Source organism: Ranitomeya imitator, chromosome 10 (genome assembly GCF_032444005.1).
Source record: "Ranitomeya imitator isolate aRanImi1 chromosome 10, aRanImi1.pri, whole genome shotgun sequence".
Classification (NCBI taxonomy): domain Eukaryota; kingdom Metazoa; phylum Chordata; class Amphibia; order Anura; family Dendrobatidae; genus Ranitomeya; species Ranitomeya imitator.
The window spans coordinates 137,017,439-137,040,876 of NC_091291.1; the positions used below are offsets into that span (position 1 = coordinate 137,017,439).

Below are 23,438 nucleotides of genomic sequence, written 5' to 3' on the forward strand. Positions count from 1 at the left end.
ATCCTGAGTATGCTGGTACCCCATATGTGGGGGTAAACCACTGTTTGGGCACACGTCAGGGCTCGGAAGTGAGGGAGCGCCATTTGACTTTTTGAATACGAGATTGGCTGGAATCAATGGTGGCGCCATGTTGCGTTTGGAGACCCCTGATGTGCCTAAACAGTGGAAACCCCTCAATTCTACCTCCAACACTAACCCCAACACACCCCTAACTCTAATCCCAACTGTAGCCATAACCCTAATCACAACCCTAACCCCAACACACCCCTAACCACAACCCTAATTCCAACCCTAACGCTAAGGCTATGTGCCCACGTTGCGGATTCGTTTGAGATTTTTCAGCATCATTTTTGAAAAATCTGCGGGTAAAAGGCACTGCATTTTACCTGTGGATTTTCCGCGGATTTCCAGTGTTTTTTGTGCGGATTTCACCTGTGGATTCCTATTGAGGAACAGGTGTAAAACGCTGCGGAATCCGCACAAAGAATTAACATTCTGCGGAAAATACAATGCAGCGTTTCCGCGCGATATTTTCCGCACCATGGGCACAGCGGATTTGGTTTTCTATAGGTTTACATGGTACTGTAAACCTGATGGAACACTGCTGCGAATCCGCAGCGGCCAATCCGCTGCGGATCCGCAGCCAAATCCGCACCATGTGCACATAGCCTAATTCTAAAGGTATGTGCACACGCTGCGGAAAACGCTGCGGATCCGCAGCAGTTTCCCATGAGTTTACAGTTCAATGTAAACCTATGGGAAACAAAAATCGCTGTACACATGCTGCGGAAAAACTGCATGAAACGCAGCGGTTTACATTCCGCAGCATGTCACTTCTTTGTGCGGATTCCGCAGCGGTTTTACAACTTCTGAGCGGTTTAGCACTGCAGATTTATCAAATCTGCAGCGGAAAAATCCGCAGAGGACCAGAATACGTGTGCACATACCGAAACCCTAACCCTAGCCCTAACCCTAACCCCACTCTAACATTAGTGGAAAAAAAAAAATTCTTTATTTTTTTATTGTCCCTACCTATGGGGGTGACAAAGGGGGGGGGGGGGGTCATTTATTATTTTTTTTTATTTTGATCACTGAGATTATATCTCAGTGATCAAAATGCACTTTGGAACGAATCTGCCGGCCGGCAGATTCGGCGGGCACACTGCGCATGCGCCCGCCATTTTGGAAGATGGCGGCGCCCAGGGAGAAGACGGACGGACCCCGGCAGGATCGGTGAGTATGATGGGGTGGGGGGGAGCGCGGGAGGGGTGGAACGGGGGGGGGGGTGGAACGGAGCACGGGTGGGGGGGGGGTGGAACGGAGCACGGGGGGTGGAACGGAGCACGGGGGGGGGGTGGAACGGAGCACAGGTGGGGGGGGGTGGAACGGAGCACGGGGGGTGGAACGGAGCACGGGGGGGTGGAACGGAGCACGGGGGTGGAACGGAGCACGGGGGGTGGAACGGAGCGGGGGGGTGGAACGGAGCACGGGGGGTGGAACGGAGCACGGGGGTGGAACGGAGCACGGGGGGGTGGAACGGAGCACGGGGGGTGGAACGGAGCACGGGGGGTGGAACGGAGCACAGGGGGGTGATTGGAGCACGGGGAGGGTGATTGGAGCACGGGGGGAGCGGAGCACAGGACGGAGGGGAGCCGGAGCAGTGTACCGGACAGATCGGAGGGCTGGGGGGGCGATCGGTGGGGTGGAGTGGGGGCACATTAGTGTTTCCAGCCATGGCCGATGATATTGCAGCATCGGCCATGGCTGGATTGTAATATTTCACCAGTTATAATAGGTGAAATATTACAAATCGCTCTGATTGGCAGTTTCACTTTCAACAGCCAATCAGAGCGATCGTAGCCACGGGGGGGTGAAGCCACCACCCCCCCCCCCCCCCCCGGGCTAAACTACCACTCCCCCTGTCCCTGCAGATTGGGTGAAATGGGAGTTAACCCTTTCACCCGATCTGCAGGGACGCGATCTTTCCATGACGCCACATAGGCGTCATGGGTCGGATTGGCACCGACTTTCATGACGCCTACGTGGCGTCATGGGTCGGGAAGGGGTTAACTAAGGTGTGATTCCATATAAAAATAAATCCAAATAGGAAAAAATGCCTGGAATCATCAGCCAAGTAAGGACCATATGCAGTCAATAAAGTACCAGTATACAGGTCCTTCTCAAAAAATTAGCATATAGTGTTAAATTTCATTATTTACCATAATGTAATGATTACAATTAAACTTTCATATATTATAGATTCATTATCGACCAACTGAAATTTGTCAGGTCTTTTATTGTTTTAATACTGATGATTTTGGCATACAACTCCTGATAACCCAAAAAACCTGTCTCAATAAATTAGCATATCAAGAAAAGGTTCTCTAAACGACCTATTACCCTAATCTTCTGAATCAACTAATTAACCCTAAACACATGCAAAAGATACCTGAGGCTTTTATAAACTCCCTGCCTGGTTCATTACTCAAAACCCCCATCATGGGTAAGACTAGCGACCTGACAGATGTCAAGAAGGCCATCATTGACACCCTCAAGCAAGAGGGTAAGACCCAGAAAGAAATTTCTCAACAAATAGGCTGTTCCCAGAGTGCTGTATCAAGGCACCTCAATGGTAAGTCTGTTGGAAGGAAACAATGTGGCAGAAAACGCTGTACAACGAGAAGAGGAGACCGGACCCTGAGGAAGATTGTGGAGAAGGACCGATTCCAGACCTTGGGGAACCTGAGGAAGCAGTGGACTGAGTCTGGTGTGGAAACATCCAGAGCCACCGTGCACAGGCGTGTGCAGGAAATGGGCTACAGGTGCCGCATTCCCCAGGTAAAGCCACTTTTGAACCATAAACCGCGGCAGAGGCGCCTGACCTGGGCTACAGAGAAGCAGCACTGGACTGTTGCTAAGTGGTCCCAAGTACTTTTTTCTGATGAAAGCAAATTAGTAACATAGTAACATAGTTAGTAAGGCCGAAAAAAGACATTTGTCCATCCAGTTCAGCCTATATTCCATCATAATAAATCCCCAGATCTACGTCCTTCTACAGAACCTAATAATTGTATGATACAATATTGTTCTGCTCCAGGAAGACATCCAGGCCTCTCTTGAACCCCTCGACTGAGTTCGCCATCACCACCTCCTCAGGCAAGCAATTCCAGATTCTCACTGCCCTAACAGTAAAGAATCCTCTTCTATGTTGGTGGAAAAACCTTCTCTCCTCCAGACGCAAAGAATGCCCCCTTGTGCCCGTCACCTTCCTTGGTATAAACAGATCCCCAGCGAGATATTTGTATTGTCCCCTTATATACTTATACATGGTTATTAGATCGCCCCTCAGTCGTCTTTTTTCTAGACTAAATAATCCTAATTTCGCTAATCTATCTGGGTATTGTAGTTCTCCCATCCCTCTTATTAATTTTGTTGCCCTCCTTTGTACTCTCTCTAGTTCCATTATATCCTTCCTGAACACCGGTGCCCAAAACTGGACACAGTACTCCATGTGCGGTCTAACTAGGGATTTGTACAGAGGCAGTATAATGCTCTCATCATGTGTATCCAGACCTCTTTTAATGCACCCCATGATCCTGTTTGCCTTGGCAGCTGCTGCCTGGCACTGGCTGCTCCAGGTAAGTTTATCATTAACTAGGATCCCCAAGTCCTTCTCCCTGTCAGATTTACCCAGTGGTTTCCCGTTCAGTGTGTAATGGTGATATTGATTCCCTCTTCCCATGTGTATAACCTTACATTTATCATTGTTAAACCTCATCTGCCACCTTTCAGCCCAAGTTTCCAACTTATCCAGATCCATCTGTAGCAAATTTTGCATGTCATTCGGAAATCAAGGTGCCAGAGTCTGGAGGAAGACTGGGGAGAAGGAAATGCCAAAATGCCTGAAGTCCAGTGTCAAGTACCCACAGTCAGTGATGGTGTGGGGTGCCATGTCAGCTGCTGGTGTTGGTCCACTGTGTTTCATCAAGGGCAGGGTCAATGCAGCTAGCTATCAGGAGATTTTGGAGCACTTCATGCTTCCATCGGCTGAAATGCTTTATGGAGATGAAGATTTCATTTTTCAGCACGACCTGGCAACTGCTCACAGTGCCAAAACCACTGGTAAATGGTTTACTGACCATGGTATTACTGTGCTCAATTGGCCTGCCAACTCTCCTGACCTGAACCCCATAGAGAATCTGTGGGATATTGTGAAGAGAAAGTTGAGAGATGCAAGACCCAACACTCTGGATGAGCTTAAGGCCGCTATTGAAGCATCCTGGGCCTCCATAACATCTCAGCAGTGTCACAGGCTGATTGCCTCCATGCCACGCCGCATTGAAGCAGTCATTTCTGCTAAAGGATTCCCGACCAAGTATTGAGTGCATAACTGAACATTATTATTTGATGTTTTTTTTTGTTTGTTATTAAAAAACACTTTTATTTGATTGGATGGGTGAAATATGCTAATTTATTGAGACAGGTTTTTTGGGTTATCAGGAGTTGTATGCCAAAATCATCAGTATTAAAACAATAAAAGACCTGACAAATTTCAGTTGGTGGATAATGAATCTATAATATATGAAAGTTTAATTGTAATCATTACATTATGGTAAATAATGAAATTTAACACTATATGCTAATTTTTTGAGAAGGACCTGTATAAATTGCATATGCAAAGGAAAAAACACAGCAGTATACTGACCAACGCTAGGAGCCCCGCACCTGCCCCTACCCCTTTTTTTCAATTAATAAAAATATATATTTTATTATTTTGGTTGTGTATTATGTTTATAGGTCTTATAATTACTCCAGTGGAGACACATCCTTTGGTAATAGTGAGTTGAATTTATACTCAAACACATTGGCGTTGAATCCATAAGCCTTTTCTTTGGGGGTGGATCAGTGGGGGCTGGACCTTCTGACATTGGTTATCTCTACAGAAAACAATGGGATCTGATAGGTAAATATTTATCCTATTGAATTCCACTTCATTTGGTGGCCAGTATTGAGGGACTTTTCCCATAGATGGTTGATATATCCCCTAAACGTCAGCAGGTACCCAATATCTATGGCCGGACTTGGGGCTGGGGGGGCACTCGATCCTTTTCTGGCCTTGGCAGCTCCGTTGCTTTTTCTGTTTTTGTAGTGAAGGTAATATAAGTATTATATCTCGTTGACCTCCATGTAGCAGATCGACAGGTGCACGTTCTTGCTCAGTTGCAGCACGCTGGCTCAGTGGTTAGCACAGCAGCACTGCAGCGCTGGAGTCCTGGGTTCAAACCCCACCAAGGACAACATCTGCAAAGAGTTTGTATGTTCTCTCCGTGTTTGCGTGGGTTTCCTCCGGGTTCTCCGGTTTCCTCCCACATTCCAAAGACATACTGATAGGGAATTTAGATTGTGAGCCTCAACGGGACAGCAATGATAATATGTGCAACCTGTAAAGCGCTGCGGAATATGTTAGCGCTATATAAAAATAAAGATTATTATTATTAGTTGTTGGTCTTTCGTGACATTTCATCTCTCGACTGTGAAAGGTAATTAATAGCTATGACTAGAGAAGGCGGGGGGAACTCATCAACTTTTCCCGAGGGCCATCAAGACTCATTAGATATTGAACCTTGTGATGAGCGACAGAGTCACAGCTTGTTGATTCAGCTTCAAATCTTCCTTAAAGCAAGTGACACTAGAAAGACGAAGTAGCTGGTGGGAGCGATACCATCGTAGCTTTGCCTGTTATTGGATTGGCACAAAAATGGTCACAAAATGCAAAATAATTGGGTGTTCCTGGTCAGCACCCCTCTAGTCCAGCTTTAATTTTACAGTAAGCTATCCTTTACGTAAGTTGTATAATTGCCTTATATTGGATTGTGTGGTGAAGATTTGTACCCCCCATTCATGTGTGCGATCTCCCATAAATCTGGAGAATTCTGGGAATGGTAGCCTTAGCTGCTCGGTCCTCTAACTCCTTCAGAAAGGAAGAGGACTTGAACTCTAGTGCCGCCTGTTCAATATAGCAATCCTAAAAATCAATATTGACACACTGACGAGCTTTGTAGTCGCGTGTTTCAGGGTGTTGCACCTCTACAGTGCGAAGGAGCATTGCACGGCCTATAAGTCTCTTTACACTGGCATGTCACTCTAAAGGAGTAATATTTCTCCTGGTGGAAACGCCAAAGTCACTGCACTTTTTTCCCTACTCTCTGCACTTTGTCAGGCTTTATAGAGTTGTGTACCTGCAGGAAGCTGCAGCTGCCGTTTTCAGCCTGTAGGAAGGTCAGATTGGCGGCTTATTTCTTACCTTGTATAAGATGTGACATGAACTGGATTTTTTTCATCCATGGACTGGTTGTATCAAGTTACTTAGTTATTAACCATCCATGGAATAGGTGGTGCCTTATTACTAACCCTGCAAAGCCATGTCTCAATGGAGTCATAGTCAGGAATACACACTAACTACAGGAGATAGCCCAAGTACAGTGCTCGGTAGGGGTGGACATACTATTTGTGCAACCTGGTCCCAAGAGGAACAGTGGTCAGTAACCTCTCCAAAGCAGGTGGAATTGTGTATTGTGATGAGTTATGGGACTGCAATGGGCCCCTATGTTTCTCCTGCACCGAGGCCACTTGGGTCTGTGGTGTTCAGCTACATTAAACAGTCCAATTAGCAATAAATGGAGCAGAGGTGCGCGTGCTTGATGGCCACTCTATTCAGGCAGGCTTTGTACAATCCGTTCCTGGAATGAGCAAGTTATCACCTGTTCTATGGAAAGGTAAAAAGATGACTTTCTGACTTGGTACAAAGCCTCTGAACTTTTTGATTTGAATAGGAAATACATTACTTAATAGGTAAATTAAGCTAAATCACGGGAGAGCGGAATACTGGACCTGCAGGTTCTGTAACAGGCACCATCAGGCTGCATATAAATGGCCACTATTACTAGTCGAGGGGTTCAGTAGGTTGAGGGTATAAGCTTTTTATTTTGGTTTGGAATATTCCTTTAAATCAATCAGTGTACATTTGCTCTTTCCACATGTAGCCTCAACATTATCTCCGCTCAGCGTCCCGTCCGGCTACTGGTAACAGTCTCTGATCCTATAGATTCATGTACATTCTCCAGTAACGTGTGATGGTCTTGCTGCTTTCGGTGCCTCGTCGTTTCTAAGTTAAAATTGGATTTTAAGCAACTTCCTGATATAATTTGGGGAGATTCAGTTTAATAAGAACAGGGGACATCTCCAGAATGTGGGGGCCCACATTATATGTGAAGTATTACTGCTTGTTAAGGCCCCCATACACATTACACTTGAGTCTGATAAACTTGCCAATATCGACTGGTGCAGCTGACTGTCTAATGTTTATGGAGCACCGGCCGACTGATGATCGGGGGAGATGATCACACGTCCGATTTTGGGACTGTTGATCACATTGTTCTCCCAAAGATAAGTCGCTAATAAGTGGGTGACTTTCTCATAGGGAACATTGGAGCACTCGGCCGACCACCATCTAATATGTATGGCTGGCTTAACTGCTATGTGTTGCCCTGTGTTAGATCTCTATGTGCTTTCTATTCACTGCTAAACTGAGTTTTATCTCATTTATGGAGACAACTCTGTGTTATTAAAGGGGTTGTCCATGATAAGAAAGACATGGCTGCTTTTTTTTTTCAAGAAAAACAGCACCACTGTCTATAGGTCATATTTGGTATTGCACCTCAGCCCTATACTCTTTTATTACAGCTGAGCTACCAGTAACAACCCATAAACATTTTCTGAAAAAAGTTGCAATGTTTTTCTATCACTGTACCACCCCTTGTAACTTTAAAGAGTCATCCAACTTTTATAAAATGAGCAACCAATATATTAAAATACTAAAAAAAAAAAAAAAAAAAAAAGCACTAATCATCTCTTCTTTTTACCACTGATCAAGCACAGGTGCACCTGTGGTACTCCCAGTACTTGACTACATCCAGCTGGAACAAGACTGCTGCAGCCAATCAGTGGCTTCAGAGATCCCATTTTGTACATTGGTGGTGATTAGTGATGAGCGAATATACTCGTTACTCAAGATTTCTCGAGCACGCTCGGGTGACCTCCGAGTATTTTTTAGTGCTCGGAGATTTAGTTTTTGTTGCTGCAGCTGAATGATTTACATCTGTTAGCCAGCATAAGTACATGTGGGGGTTGCCTGGTTGCTAGGGAATCCCACATATACTTATGCTGGCTAACAGATGTAAATCATTCAGCTGCGGCAAGAAAAACTAAATCTCCGAGCACTAAAAAATACTCGGAGGACCCCCGAGCATGCTCGAGAAATCTCGAATAGCGAGTATATTCGCTCATCACTAGTGGCGATGCCAGTAGTGGTATTCATTGCTGTCACTGATTGTCTGCAGCGGTCACTTACTGACCACTGAGTCAGTGCTGGATTGACAGGGGATAGAATCAGTGAGCAGAGTTTCTAAGGTCTGTAGAAAGTTTGTATACACTTTTCTTTTTAAAGTTGGATATCCCTTTAATACCTTTTTTTCATTCAGAAAGATGACAACACAAACCCTTATTGCTGATCGACGCTTTTGGTTTAATATGAAGTCTACGATCAGAGACCGCAGAGAGACAATGTACAGTTATATACAGTCCTGTTTCGCTCACACACAATCTATAAATTATAAAACACCTGGTCGCTCTCTGCAGCTGGTAACTAGCAGAGGGTGAACGTCTTCCAGTAGAAGTTTTTGCAGGGAGCTTTCCGCTCACGAGGAAACTTCAAGGAGGGGATCAGCTTGGTGTCGAGGTTGTCGGGGGCCCCTCTTTCCACCTCTAGGGAATTATTCTCTGTGCTGTCCGTCCATCCAGAGAGCAACTTCAGCAGGAGATCTTCCTGGATTTTACCCAGGTCCTAGGACAGGAGAAAGGTTATTACCAGGTGAAATGTAAATTTAAAAGGGCTTCTGTCCATAGGGCGTCTGGGATTGTAGTTCAGTCCCACTCAGGCTGCAATACCAGACACAGAGATGGATAAGGAGTCTACACACTGAGGTAGAGAAAAACAAAGTGCTCAACCATAGTGTGTTCAGGGTCAAGCTTCTAAATGTTGTAACAATATCTCAAGGAAGCATGGATCATGGCATTCGTTATTTAAAAAAAAAAAAATGTGAGGGTAGGATGAAGGCCCCTGCAGTGTCATTGTGTACTCTCATCGCTGGCTCCTGTCTGCAGCTGCCTCTCTGGCTCCTGTCTGCAGCTGCCTCTCTGGCTCCTTTTGATGAGCGCACACACTGGCATTGAGCTCTACTGTGGAAGTGCAGAGCCACTGATTGACAGTGTTGCCTGCATTCAATCACTGTATGTCAGCATGCCCGTGGCAAGGGTGCACCAAAGCCTCCAATGCATGCAAAATATTTATTTCTTCTAGCAACTAAAATTTATTCTACATGTATGATATTTACAGGGACTGAGTCACCTACATACCTGTTTAACTGGTTTTAGACTTTTGGATGTGATTAAAGTTTAAAGGGAGTCAAAGGGGTTTTCCACTACTCGGACAACCCCTTCTGAATCCTATGATTTCCCCCAGTAAAATAATAACACTTATACTCCCCACCGGTGCCGTTACAGCAGTGTTGGTACTGGCTTTCCCCAGGGCTCACCTGACATAATGGTGTCCGTACTGGAGGTGAGTATAGGTGTTACTATATTACTGGGGGCAAACAAGGGATTGAGAAGGGATTGCGGAGTAGTGGACATCTCCTTTCAGCTCTGGATCTTCTGTCATTTTCAAATCTACTTTGGATTTCCATTCCTTTCAATTCCAATACAATTTGTTAGCCCTCTGCTTGTTGTCGGTGAATGTTAACACTTTTTTCCGTTTAGTAGTAGTAACCCTCTACATATCTAGCACTGCTCAATTGTATCCACTATAGACCATGCTCTGTGAGGGAAACATCCTGGAATCCAGATTGATACATTGTAACAAACTAGCAGAGGGATTCCTGCAGTTTCTGCTGATGGTTGTCTAGACTGATACTATTATAACCACTACTCAGCTGAGAGCAGGACTCTAGCTATAGCTATACATAGGTTTGCTGCCTTTGAATGGATACAAGGGTTTTTTCATTCACTGACTTCAAAAACATAATTTTAAATTTCTTTAACACAAAGTCTAGAAAAAAGTTTTTGAATTTTATATGATGGCGATGAAAACTTTAATTATCTAAACTCCAGAAACCCCTGTCCGACATTTGAAGAACCAGTTTCTTGCTGTTTTGGAGGGTGTGAGACGTCTCGAGATCTCTTTATCTGGATGCTTTATGCAGCAATTAGTTGCAGATGTCCCTGTTTCTGTATAATGGTCTCAATTTCACAATATAAACCCGACATTGTGGTTTACATTAACGGGAGTCAATTAACCGCATGTCGGGCTTGCCTCCGACAGATGCGCTAATCGACTACCAGCTGTTAATGCTCCACACCTCAAATTATCTGCATCACCCCAGAGATGGAGATGTGTGATAGCAAAGTGCAAAATGAGTCACTGCGTTATCGTGCGTTCATTATTCGATTACCAGGGGGCTCATTGCAATTACTAAGCACTTTATAATGGGAATGGAATATGATGGCTAATGTAGTATCAGCAAAAGCGGGGAGAATAGGTAGAGTGCGTGTAGCATGGCCTGTGATCAGATTATAGACCCACACAGCACAGAGCCTTAGGGAACAAATTACTTTTAGAAGAATTAGGGAGTAATTATAGGTTCCATACCATCTATGGCAAATAGGTTGAAACGCCGTGGCATATTTGGTGGTATTACACTTTTCTCCACTAGGTGGCAATGTAAGATGCATTTTTGGTGGTATAATGTGTCCTACACTTGTTGGCCACTAGGTGGCACTGCAGTGGTATATTTTGTGAAGCAATACTGATCCCACATCACATAGTGAATAACTGGCAAATTAGAGGCATGTATGTTTGTAACAGACATGATCAATGCCCACTATGACCATTGGAAATTAATATTATAGATAATTTGGACATTCATCCCATTGTACCAATCTGATTTAAATGTATTCAGCTCCATTGCATCAAGCTTCTTCAGTTGTAGATATCCACATACCTATAATACTTTTGAGTTATCTTTATCTTTAATAAGAAAAAATACATAAAGCAATTCTTACACATAAAATAGGTCCCTCCAGAAAAAAAAGGTCTGTAAAATTAAATTACCGAAATATAACCATGCAATCATCCAATGATGATGAAAAACATACACAGTACCACATTGAACACTCTGCTCCTAGCTTATCTTCACCTTTTCAGTATTGGTTTCCATTAATGTACAGCACAATACATATGGTACTGCAATGGGGTCATACTTAACCCCTACCCAGGAATATGAGACAAGTAACCTAAAACTTGAAATATTTACTGAAATGTATGACTCTGGATCCAAAGAGAATCAACTTTGCTGCCACAAGCCAAACTTCATTACTTGGCACTTGTACACCTCAGTCTTGAACTATTTCAGTATCCCTTTTATTCCAATGTTTTTCATGGCTGTAGGAAGTAGGACCCTGCATAGGTTATCCTGGAAGAAAAATGGGGCCACTGAGACCGAACATTCCCTTTCCCATTTCCAATGCACAGCAATAATAGATATATAAGGGAACCGTCATAATTTTATGGATGCTGGTGCAATTTGCAAAGTAGTTTCCAGATATGTATCAATCAGATTAAATACAAATTCCACAGGGCACAACCCTCTAAAGTCCGTTTGTAGAAAAGCTGGGTGCAGATCACTATCATATTAAAGGGTGCTCTCATCTTAAACCTTTGCCCACAGGATATGCCATAAATATCTGATAGATAAGGGTCTCTGTTTTAAGAGGGGGGGTTCTGTCCCGTGGTACTATCCCTAGATAAGTGTCCTCCCACATGTGACTTTTCCTATTCATTTGGAATGAATAAAAGTGCTTGCTTGGCAATTTTCAAAACCTCTGGGTTTAATGGAAGATGTTTCTTCACTTTTTCCAGGGTTGTGAGGGACTGCTTGGACTCATTAGGCAGCCATATAGGAGCAGGGCATATAACATCCCATCATCCAGCCTTCCCAGGAAGTATGACTCTACTCTGACCTCCTGAACAGTACAGCATCTATTTCACTTTTTCAGGTAGGAGATTTCAATCGATTTCTATCATAACCAATTCATTCATCAATTTCTTATCACACCGTTGTCCCTAATGTCACTGGGAAAATCTTATCTGCAAATGATCTTATCGATTAGCTCTGTTATTGTGTATGGACTGAGGATGATTAGCGATGTGCAAGACTGGGGGCATAATTACCCTTGCTAGATCTTGTAAAGAAGGGCTTAAGGGTATGTGCACACGTTCAGGTTTTTCAAACTCATTAAAAACGCATACAGTATGCATCCTATCATTTAGAATGCATTCTGCAATTTTTGTGCACATGATGTGTTTTTTTCCGCGAAAAAAACGCATCGCGGTAAAAAAAGCAGCATGTTCATTAATTTTGTGGGTTTTTTTCGTGTTTTCCCACTATTCTATGCATTTGGAAAAAAATGCATCAAAAACGCGCAAAAAAACGCATCAAAAACGCGTAAAAACGCATGCGGATTTCTGGCAGAAATGTCAGTTTTTTTGTCAGCAAAATTTCTGCCAGAAATCCTGACGTGTGCACATAGCCTAAAGGGCGATTTCTCTGTAAAATGATGGAGCCCAACCTAGTCCTACAGGTTATCCATTCTGTCAGATAACTTGGGCTTCCTGGACTCAAATGGACAATCTGTACCCCCACTTACCATGTGCCGTTTGATTCTGGTGGCCCTTCTGTGGACAAATGACCTATGCCCCTCCTTCCAGGCACCAGTTGTGATGGCTACCTCTGTACCCCCTATAGCTACGGCTCTGCAGCCCTACCTGTTCAGAAGTAATCAGTTCCCCATTATTAGTTTCACGCTCCTTTGTCGAAAAGTCCCAATGATTGAAATCTCCAATGAGCCCTAAAGGGGGTTTAGTTCTAGACCCAGAACGTCCAGGATGATGGCAGTAGATAAGGGGATATAGAATTCATAGCCATGAGTCTGACCAGACGTGTCTGACCATCTTAGAAATTGCATTTTTAAATTGCAGTTTTTTAATTGCTATGAATTAGACTAGAATTCCATGGGGCATTTGAGCATTCATCACTGCTGTACTTTCATCATCCTCATCACCACCTGTATCCTCTAATCAAGCTGTTTTGTCTACCCACAGGTATGCTGCTGTCCATCTACTCTGCCTTTCCTGCAATGTGTGTTTATGTGAACTGCATATAATTCCCACCTGGTATGCTTTGCTTACCCATTGTTTTCTATCCATTCGTATTTCACTTCCCTTGCTTCTTGCTTGCATACCTGAGTGGCCATCTACCCCACCCCCTCTTTATGACCTGGCTTAACTGTGAACATGTGCTCTAGACACACACGCCCACATCCTCCCTCTCAGCTGTGAGCCCTTAGGTGCCCATAAATTCATAGCCATGAGTCTGACCAGACGTGTCTGACCATCTTAGAAATTGCATTTTTAAATTGCTATGAATTAGACTAGAATTGGACTGGAAGGTAAAGGAATAGAAAACCACTATAATGTTTCGGTTTCTTTTCACATTCACCCCCATACTACTCTATTTCTTCCTATCTCCTGTAGTCCCTCCACCCAGTAAAGAACTAGTCATTTCTCCCTCCATCCTCCCCAGTCATCTCACCTCCTCCACAGAACTATTCCTCCACATACAATCCTTTCTCGCCAGGCACACACGGCCACATCATGACCTATCCAGCTCACACCTTCTAACGCTCTGTCTGCTGCTCCTCATTGCTGGCGACATATCCCCAAATCCTGGCCCTCCTCATCACATCCCCACATTCATTTCTAATCCCCTGCCACGATCCTCTACACGTCCTCGCAACCACAGTAACCTCATACCCATTCATCCTGCCCCCACTCCCCCAATTTCCCTATCTGGAGCACTATGGAACGCACGCTCTGTCTGCAATAAACTTCCATTTATCCATGACCTCTTTATCAATAACAAACTCTCCTTCCTCGGCATCACTGAAACCTGGCTCACCCCTTCTGACACAGCCTCCCCTGCGGCACTCTCTTACGGTGGCTTCCACCTTTCTCACACACCCCGCCCCAGCAGCAAGCATGGCGGAGGAGTTGGTTTTCTCCTGTCAGATAACTGCTCCTTCACCCCAATCCCACTGCCACCCTCTGTTATCCTCCCTTCCTTTGAGGTGCACTCTGTGCGCATCTACTCCCCCTCCAACCTCCAACTGGCTGTCATCTACCGTCCCCCAGGGCCAGCCACCACCTTCTTCGACCACTTCACCACCTGGCTACTCCACTTCCTCGCCGCTGACATCCCCACTATCATCATGGGCGACTTCAACATCCCCATTGACACTTCCCTCTCAGCTGCCACTAAACTTCTATCTCTCACTTCCTCCTTTGGCCTCACTCAATGGTCTTCTACAGCCACCCACAAAGATGGTCACACACTGGACCTCATTCTCACCCGCCTCTGCTCCCTATCTAACCTCTCAAACTCACCTCTTCCTCTTTCTGACCACAACCTACTTACATTCTCTTCCCTTTCCACTCCTTGTCTACAACCCCCACCCCACAAACTCTCACACCCTCGCAGAAATCTTAAACACCTTGATCTTCACTCACTCTCTGAATCCCTCCTCCCTCTCACAGACATAAGCTCCCTACACAATGCGGATGATGCTGCCGCTCTATATAACACCACAATAGCTGCAGCTTTGGAATCTCTTGCCCCTCTCACACATACCAAAGCTCGCAAAATCAACAGACAACCCTGGCACACCAGCATGACAAAAGAACTGAGGCGAGCTTCCAGAGCTGCTGAGCGCAGATGGAAAAGATCCCACTCCATCGAGCACTTCATCGCATTCAAACAGTCCCTCACTACTTTCAAGACCACATTCACCACAGCAAAACAAACCTACTTCTCATCTCTCATATCCTCCCTGTCTCACAACCCCAAACAGTTATTCAACACCTTCAACTCTCTCCTCCGTCCCCCAGCACCTCCTCCCTCCCCACTCATCTCAGCTGAAGACTTCGCCTCATTTTTCAAGCAGAAAATTGAGAACATCCGAGACAATTTTAGTAAACAACCCCCAGAACCCTTCCTCCCAACTACCCAGCCCTCCACCTCCAAAACCAACTTCTCCACCATTACATAAGACGGACTCTCCACTCTACTCTCAAGATCGCATCTCACCACCTGTGCACTTGACCCACTCCCATCCCACTTCATCCCAAACCTCACCACAGTCTTCATCCCAACCCTAACCCATCTATTTAACCTATCACTAACAACTGGCATTTTCCCCTCAAGCTTTAAACATGCCACAATCACACCTATCCTCAAAAAGCCCTCTCTTGACCCATCCTCTGTATCTAGCTATCGCCCTATATCATTTCTCCCCTTTGCCTCAAAACTACTGGAACAACATGTCCATATTGAACTGTCCTCCCATCTATCTTCCTGCTCCTTCTTCGACCGCTTTCAATCAGGCTTCCGGTCACACCACTCCACTGAAACTGCCCTAACTAAGGTCACCAATGACCTATTAACCGCCAAGAGCAAGCGACACTACTCTGTCCTCCTCCTCCTGGACCTGTCCTCTGCCTTTGACACAGTGGACCATTCCCTGCTGCTGCAGACCCTCTCATCCCTTGGCATCACAGAATTGGCCCTATCCTGGATCTCATCATACCTAACTGACCGTACATTCAGCGTCTCCCACTCACACACCACCTCCTCACCTCGCCCCCTATCTGTCGGAGTCCCGCAAGGTTCAGTTCTAGGACCCCTGCTCTTCTCCATCTACACCTTTGGCCTGGGACAGCTCATAGAATCTCACGGCTTTCAGTATCATCTCTATGCTGACGACACACAGATCTACATCTCTGGACCAGATATCACCTCCCTACTAACCAGAATCCCTCAATGTCTGTCTGCTATTTCATCCTTCTTCTCCACTAGATTTCTAAAACTTAACATGGACAAAACAGAATTCATCATCTTTCCCCCATCTCACGCAATCTCCCCAACGAACCTATCCATTACAGTAAACGGCTGCCCACTCTCCCCAGTCCCACAAGCCCGCTGTCTTGGGGTAATCCTTGACACTGATCTCTCCTTTAAACCACATATCCAAACCCTTTCCACTTCCTGCCGCCTCCAACTCAAAAATATTTCACGGATCCGCACATTCCTAAACCAAGAATCTGCAAAAACCCTAGTCCATGCCCTCATCACCTCCCGCCTTGACTACTGTAACCTCCTGCTCTGTGGCCTCCCCTCTAACACTCTTGCACCCCTCCAATCTATTCTAAACTCTGCTGCCCGACTAATCCACCTGTCCCCCCGCTATTCCCCGGCCTCTCCCCTCTGTCAATCCCTGCACTGGCTCCCCATCACCCAGAGACTCCAGTACAAAAGCCTAACCATGACATATAAAGCCATCCACAACCTGTCTCCTCCATACATCTGTGACCTCGTCTCCCGGTACTTTCCTGCACGCAACCTCCGATCCTCACAAGATCTCCTTCTCTACTCCCCTATTATCTCCTCTTCCCACAATCGCATACAAGATTTCTCTCGTGCATCCCCCCTATTCTGGAATGCTCTACCACAACATATCAGACTCTCGCCTACCATCGAAACCTTCAAAAAGAACCTGAAGACCCACCTCTTCCGACAAGCCTACAACCTGCAGTAACCACCGATTGACCAAACCGCTGCACGGCCAGCTCTACCCTCACCTACTGTATCCTCACCCATCCCTTGTAGATTGTGAGCCCTCGCGGGCAGGGTCCTCTCTCCTCCTGTACCAGTTGTGACTTGTATTTTTCAAGATTATTGTACTTGTTTTATTATGTATACCCCTCCTCACATGTAAAGCGCCATGGAATAAATGGCGCTATAATAATAAATAATAATAATAATAGAAGATGTGGGGGTGGGAAAAGACCTAATTCACTCCATACAATGGGGCATAGACTTGACCTGAGACTTCTTCCCAGTTCTGGATATTTAGAGGCATTTTGGTGATTATGTGATGACAAATGTACTACGTACGCCCTGAAATACAGAAAAATGTAAGTTTGCTAGTAGGTAGATGATCTCATGGACAACCTGCTCCTTTCGAGACATTTTTGTGCATTTGTCGGATGAGAGAAATGTTCATTAAGAAGCGACGTTTTATACCTGATCATTGTGGGACTACAAACAATTGTTAGTCTTCACAAACTCACTTGAGCTGTTAAATAATCTTGAAATTATAGGGTTTATGGAGTTATGGGAATATAGATTAACCCTTTCCTGGATGGGTATGTAGAATGAAAGGTGACTATAGATGTGTCTTTGTTCCATCACTCACCTGATTGTGACCTAGTCTCATTCTGTTGTCAAATGGTTGAGAGAGCCCCCAGGCCCCCCACACGAGCAGCATGAGCATGGTCCCAGCAGAGCCCAAGAGCAGCATCTTTAGATCTGGACACGATGCACAGGATAGCAAGGAAGATGCAGGAATGAGCTGAGGATCCGCAGCTTATATCTTCCTCAAACCCAAATGTGATGTCATCGCAGATAATTAAATTTGGGCAGCCAGGGATGGGGGGCAAGGAGCATCATCATCTCGAGGATTACTAGCAGCAGCTGCAAGTGTAGGGAAAGGAGATGTCCAGGAACAATGGACAGTCCGGCAGCCACAGCCATTCATGTACTCACACCTGGGCACAGGGCAGCTCTGCAGGTGAGGACGGAGCAGGGATACAGGGAAGCTCAACATCACCCCAATGTTATGGATAGAAAAAGCAGAAGACATGGAAAGCTTCCACATTTGGGTGAATCCAGTATCTCTAATCGTTCCCATTATACACATTAAATTATTTCCTTTTTTAAACAGATCTATAGATAGATATTATATTGACTGATACAAGATGGACGGATATACAGACAGACATGAGACTGACAAATAGGCATTACACACAAAGTGACGTAAAGATTTGGATAAATTCAGTTTCTTTTATCTCCATTATATTTTTAAGATTAATAAATAAATATCAGATAGATATTTCCTATGAGATATGGATAGATGATAAAAGCAGACATAGGCCTGCTCTATGAATCTATCACTTATACATATACCCCTAATCCTCTCCTGGTTTAGTAGAGTGTGTACCCCCTGTATCATCCAATAACCCTATCTCATAACTAAGAGGATTGACATGAGTTCTTATAAGATAATCTATCCCCAGTTGTAGCAGATTGGATTTTTTTTCCATATTACGTAGGCAATTATCTACACCATTCTTATAGTTGAGGCTTTGCATATAGAGCCGAAGTCACCTTCTGTCACAAATTTTACTGTTCATGACTTCGCCATATTTAGGCGACAACTGAATATAGGACAGTAGGTTTCCTCAAGTATACTACTGTGTACTCATCTGTATGACATGGCATCCTTGGATTGGTACATAGACATTAATGAGGACAGATGTTAAAACTTCTGACTTTCTAATTGATAAACTTGGCTTTAACCCCTTAGTGACGGAGCCAAATTTTTAAAATCTGACCAGTGTCATTTTATGTGGTAATAACTCTGCAACGCTTCAACATATCCCAGTGATTTTGAGATTTTTTTTACATGACACATTATACTTTATGATAATGGTAAATTTAGGTTAATATGTTTTGTGCTTATTTATAGAAAATATCAAAAATTTGTGAAAAATGTAAAAAAAATTAGCAATTTTCAAAATTTGAATGATTATCCCTTTAATCCAGATGGTCATACCACAGCAAACCATTAATAAACAACATTTCCCACATGTCGGCTCTATATCAGCACCATTTGTAAAACGTTATTTTATTTTTTTTTAGCATTTTAGGAGGTTTAAAAATGTAGCTGTAATTTTTCATTTTTGCAAGGAAATTTACAAAATTTATTTTTTAGGGACCTATCCATGTTTGAAGTGACTTTAGGGGTCTCATGTATTGGGAAACCCCCAAAAGTTATACCATTTTAAAAACTGCACCCCCTGACATACTGAAAACTGCTATCAGGTAGTTTATTAACCCTTCAGGTGCTTTACAGGAATTAATGCAAAGTGGTATGACAGAAATGAAAATGTGCATTTTTACCACCTAAATGTCTCTAACTTCTGAACAGATTACTACAGCTGTCAGACTCTAAAACCGCTATTTGGTCGTGAATTGCCATGGTAAATAACTGGACCACAAAATCATGGTCTGAGGGCACCAATTGGGATAAAGAGGGAGCCCCCACACTCTGTTAACCATTTATATTGATGTAGAAACTATTGACAGCAGCATCTAAGGGGTTAAACAGATATGGACGGTGCAAACACTGATCGTCGCTGATACAGCAAGTTGTCAGATATAGTGCACAACCGACAGCTGCTGGATTGTCACCTGTATGGGGAGGCTATTCTCTTATATCTCAGGTCAGTTAAAAGATGTATTGGCTGTCATTAAGGGGTTAAAAATCAAAGATACTCCCACACCCTGACACAATACCGGAAGAAGCAAGGTGAAACACATTTAAAATTAACTCAAAACCAGTTTGGGAAAGAGGGGTGGATGTGGCTCCACTGCCCGTGAGCAGCAATATCCCCAGTGCAGAAGAACACAGGACAAGACATAGTAACATAGTTAGTAAGGCCGAAAAAAGACATTTGTCCATCCAGTTCAGCCTATATTCCATCATAATAAATCCCCAGATCTACGTCCTTCTACAGAACCTAATAATTGTATGATACAATATTGTTCTGCTCCAGGAAGACATCCAGGCCTCTCTTGAACCCCTCGACTGAGTTCGCCATCACCACCTCCTCAAGCAAGCAATTCCAGATTCTCACTGCCCTAACAGTAAAGAATCCTCTTCTATGTTGGTGGAAAAACCTTCTCTCCTCCAGACGCAAAGAATGCCCCCTTGTGCCCGTCACCTTCCTTGGTATAAACAGATCCTCAGCGAGATATTTGTATTGTCCCCTTATATACTTATACATGGTTATTAGATCGCCCCTCAGTCGTCTTTTTTCTAGACTAAATAATCCTAATTTCGCTAATCTATCTGGGTATTGTAGTTCTCCCATCCCCTCTATTAATTCTGTTGCCCTCCTTTGTACTCTCTCTAGTTCCATTATATCCTTCCTGAGCACCGGTGCCCAAAACTGGACACAGTACTCCATGTGCGGTCTAACTAGGGATTTGTACAGAGGCAGTATAATGCTCTCATCATGTGTATCCAGACCTCTTTTAATGCACCCCATGATCCTGTTTGCCTTGGCAGCTGCTGCCTGGCACTGGCTGCTCCAGGTAAGTTTATCATTAACTAGGATCCCCAAGTCCTTCTCCCTGTCAGATTTACCCAGTGGTTTCCCGTTCAGTGTGTAATGGTGACATTGATTCCTTCTTCCCATGTGTATAACCTTACATTTATCATTGTTAAACCTCATCTGCCACCTTTCAGCCCAAGTTTCCAACTTATCCAGATCCATCTGTAGCAGAATACTATCTTCTCTTGTATTAACTGCTTTACATAGTTTTGTATCATCTGCAAATATCGATATTTTACTGTGTAAACCTTCTACCAGATCATTAATGAATATGTTGAAGAGAACAGGTCCCAATACTGACCCCTGCGGTACCCCACTGGTCACAGCGACCCAGTTAGAGACTATACCATTTATAACCACCCTCTGCTTTCTATCACTAAGCCAGTTACTAACCCATTTACACACATTTTCCCCCAGACCAAGCATTCTCATTTTGTGTACCAACCTCTTGTGCGGCACTGTATCAAACGCTTTGGAAAAATCAAGATATACCACGTCCAATGACTCACCGTGGTCCAGCCTATAGCTTACCTCTTCATAAAAACTGATTAGATTGGTTTGACAGGAGCGATTTCTCATAAACCCATGCTGATATGGAGTTAAACAGTTATTCTCATTGAGATAATCCAGAATAACATCCTTCAGAAACCCTTCAAATATTTTACCAACAATAGAGGTTAGACTTACTGGCCTATAATTTCCAGGATCAATTTTAGAGCCCTTTTTGAATATTGGCACCACATTTGCTATGCGCCAGTCCTGCGGAACAGACCCCGTCGCTATAGAGTCCCTAAAAATAAGAAATAATGGTTTATCTATTACATTACATAGTTCTCTTAGTACTCGTGGGTGTATGTCATCCGGACCCGGAGATTTATCTATTTTAATCTTATTTAGCCGGTTTCGCACCTCTTCTTGGGTTAGATTGGTGACCCTTAATATAGGGTTTTCATTGTTTCTTGGGATTTCACCTAGCATTTCATTTTCCACCGTGAAGGTGTTTAATATGTTAGATTTTTCCTCGTCATCTACAACCATTCTTTCCTCACTATTTTTTAAGGGGCCTACATTTTCAGTTTTTATTCTTTTACTATTGATATAGTTGAAGAACAGTTTGGGATTAGTTTTACTCTCCTTAGCAATGTGCTTCTCTGTTTCCTTTTTGGCAGCTTTAATTAGTTTTTTAGATAAAGTATTTTTCTCCCTATAGTTTTTTAGAGCTTCAATGGTGCCATCCTGCTTTAGTAGTGCAAATGCTTTCTTTTTACTGTTAATTGCCTGTCTTACTTCTTTGTTTAGCCACATTGGGTTTTTCCTATTTCTGCCGCCTTATAGTATTGATTCAATGTGCAGGGACTGGGGTCGTTATTTTGGGAAGTGTTGCCCTCCCAGGTGCCAGGACCCTTTTTGGGACAGTTATGTTCATTGGTTTTGAGTAAAGTCTGAATAGCCACTTAGTTTGAAGTTTTGATCAAAAGTGATTCCTCACTGGTAAGCACCTGATGGTTTATTACGTATTTCAGAATAGTGAAATTAATGCATTCAGTAATTCAGAGCGCAGCTGCATACGTTTACAGGTTTCCATAGATGCAGTACATCGGCAATAGATATGAGATACAGACTCCTGTTATGATCCAGATATTTTTTCTTCCTTCCTGTAGAAACTTTTAGAGGAACTGGGAAGAAAAGGAAGATGTTTAGCATGTAAATCCCTGTGTACTGGGCTAATTACAGCAGAACAGATTTGCATTGCACAGCGTGGCGGTGCATCGTGAGGACAGACCCGTTCAGCGCCCGCTGCTCCAGAGCTGTCATTTATTAGGTTCATTTTCATAGGGGTTTTAGAATATGAGATTAAAATTGAATTTAGTATTTTTTTTTGCCTATCGGACTGAAGGTTCATAATCCCCTAGAGGAATAATCAGCGTCTTACTGCCCCATAATTGACTGTTAAATATTTCAGCAGTTTCTTGTGAAAGTCTCAAATGAAAAAAGTAAACTTCAGAAAGGAGCAGTGGTTACCATTAATCCACGGCGTCACATATTAAAGATGTTGGTCATACACAAGCGGAATAAGTAGCAGGTATTCATTGGCGCTACCTGTAGCCACCACTAGGGGGAGGCTCCCTGTATTCAGAGATACCTGATAGTTTCTGTCTGCAGCTACCACTAGAGGGAGCTCCCTGTATACAGAGATACATGATGAGATCCTGTCTGCAGGAACAGTGGAGCAGTTGGGGGGTGTGGGGGTCCTGCAAGTTGTAGGCAACATTTCAGCTAATGGAGTTGAGGATTTAGTCATGATTAATGGTGCCCTCAATGCTGAGAAATCCCAGCAGACAATTTTTCATCATGTAATGCCAATAAGAGGAGTCTGATCAGCTCCAAATTTATTCTGCAGCAGCGCAACGACCCCCAACATCCAGCCACTATCATGAAGAACAATGAATCCTGGGAGTGATGATCCGGCCCTACAGAGCCCTGATCTCACATCCTGTCTGTCTAGGGTCACATGAAGACAGAAGGATCCGCACAAACCTCATACACAGGAGATCTGGGGGCGGTTCTGCAAAATGTTTGGCACAACCTCCTGCAGACATCCTTCATAACCTGTGTACAAGGAGCGAGAAGTGATGGAGGTAATGGGTGGTCACCAGATACTGATGACGGAGGCGATGGGCAATCACCAGATACTGATAGGATTTACATTTCTCTTTTTGTTCATTCATTCTAAAACTATTAACCCTTTGTTTTAAACCATTCTGACTGCGCAGCATTTTATTCTATACCTGCCTAAAACTTTTGCATAGTACTATATAATGTACAATATACACACTACCCACAATGCATCGTACCCAGCACACCACTATACATACAGTCACACATAAAATCACTACACACCATAATAAAGCACAGTAACGTATTTCTCTACCTTGGCAAACAATGCAGAGTTTAGACGAGACGCAGGAGA

At 43.9% G+C, this 23,438-nt stretch overlaps 1 protein-coding gene across 2 annotated transcripts; it reads right to left on the reverse strand.

Annotated features, from left to right (window-relative positions):
• Positions 1–8,566: 8,566 nt before the first annotated feature.
• Positions 8,567–18,337, reverse strand: CORT (cortistatin). Of its 2 annotated transcripts, XR_011315592.1 has the most exons (3): positions 17,485–18,337; positions 11,430–11,588; positions 8,766–8,902 (listed from the first exon to the last, which is right to left on the reverse strand). XR_011315592.1 is itself a non-coding variant. In XM_069743104.1 (2 exons), the coding sequence occupies exons 1-2, from the start codon at positions 17,587–17,589 to the stop codon at positions 8,705–8,707; spliced, it is 303 nt and encodes a 100-aa protein (XP_069599205.1). In that variant the 5' UTR covers positions 17,590–18,337; the 3' UTR covers positions 8,567–8,704. The 2 variants fall into 2 exon arrangements, 1 of the variants encoding a protein (XP_069599205.1); XM_069743104.1 differs by lacking the exon at positions 11,430–11,588 and having other exon boundaries at positions 8,567–8,902.
• Between the last annotated feature and the right edge of the window lie 5,101 nt (positions 18,338–23,438).

Coding starts and splice junctions, on each gene's coding strand:
- CORT (XM_069743104.1), bottom strand. CDS start 17,589: ATGCTGCTCTTGGGCTCTGCTGGGACCATGCTCATGCTGCTCGTGTGG. Junction 8,903..17,484: donor TGAGACTAGGTCACAATCAG/GTGAGTGATGGA, acceptor CTCCTGTCCTAG/GACCTGGGTAAAATCCAGGA.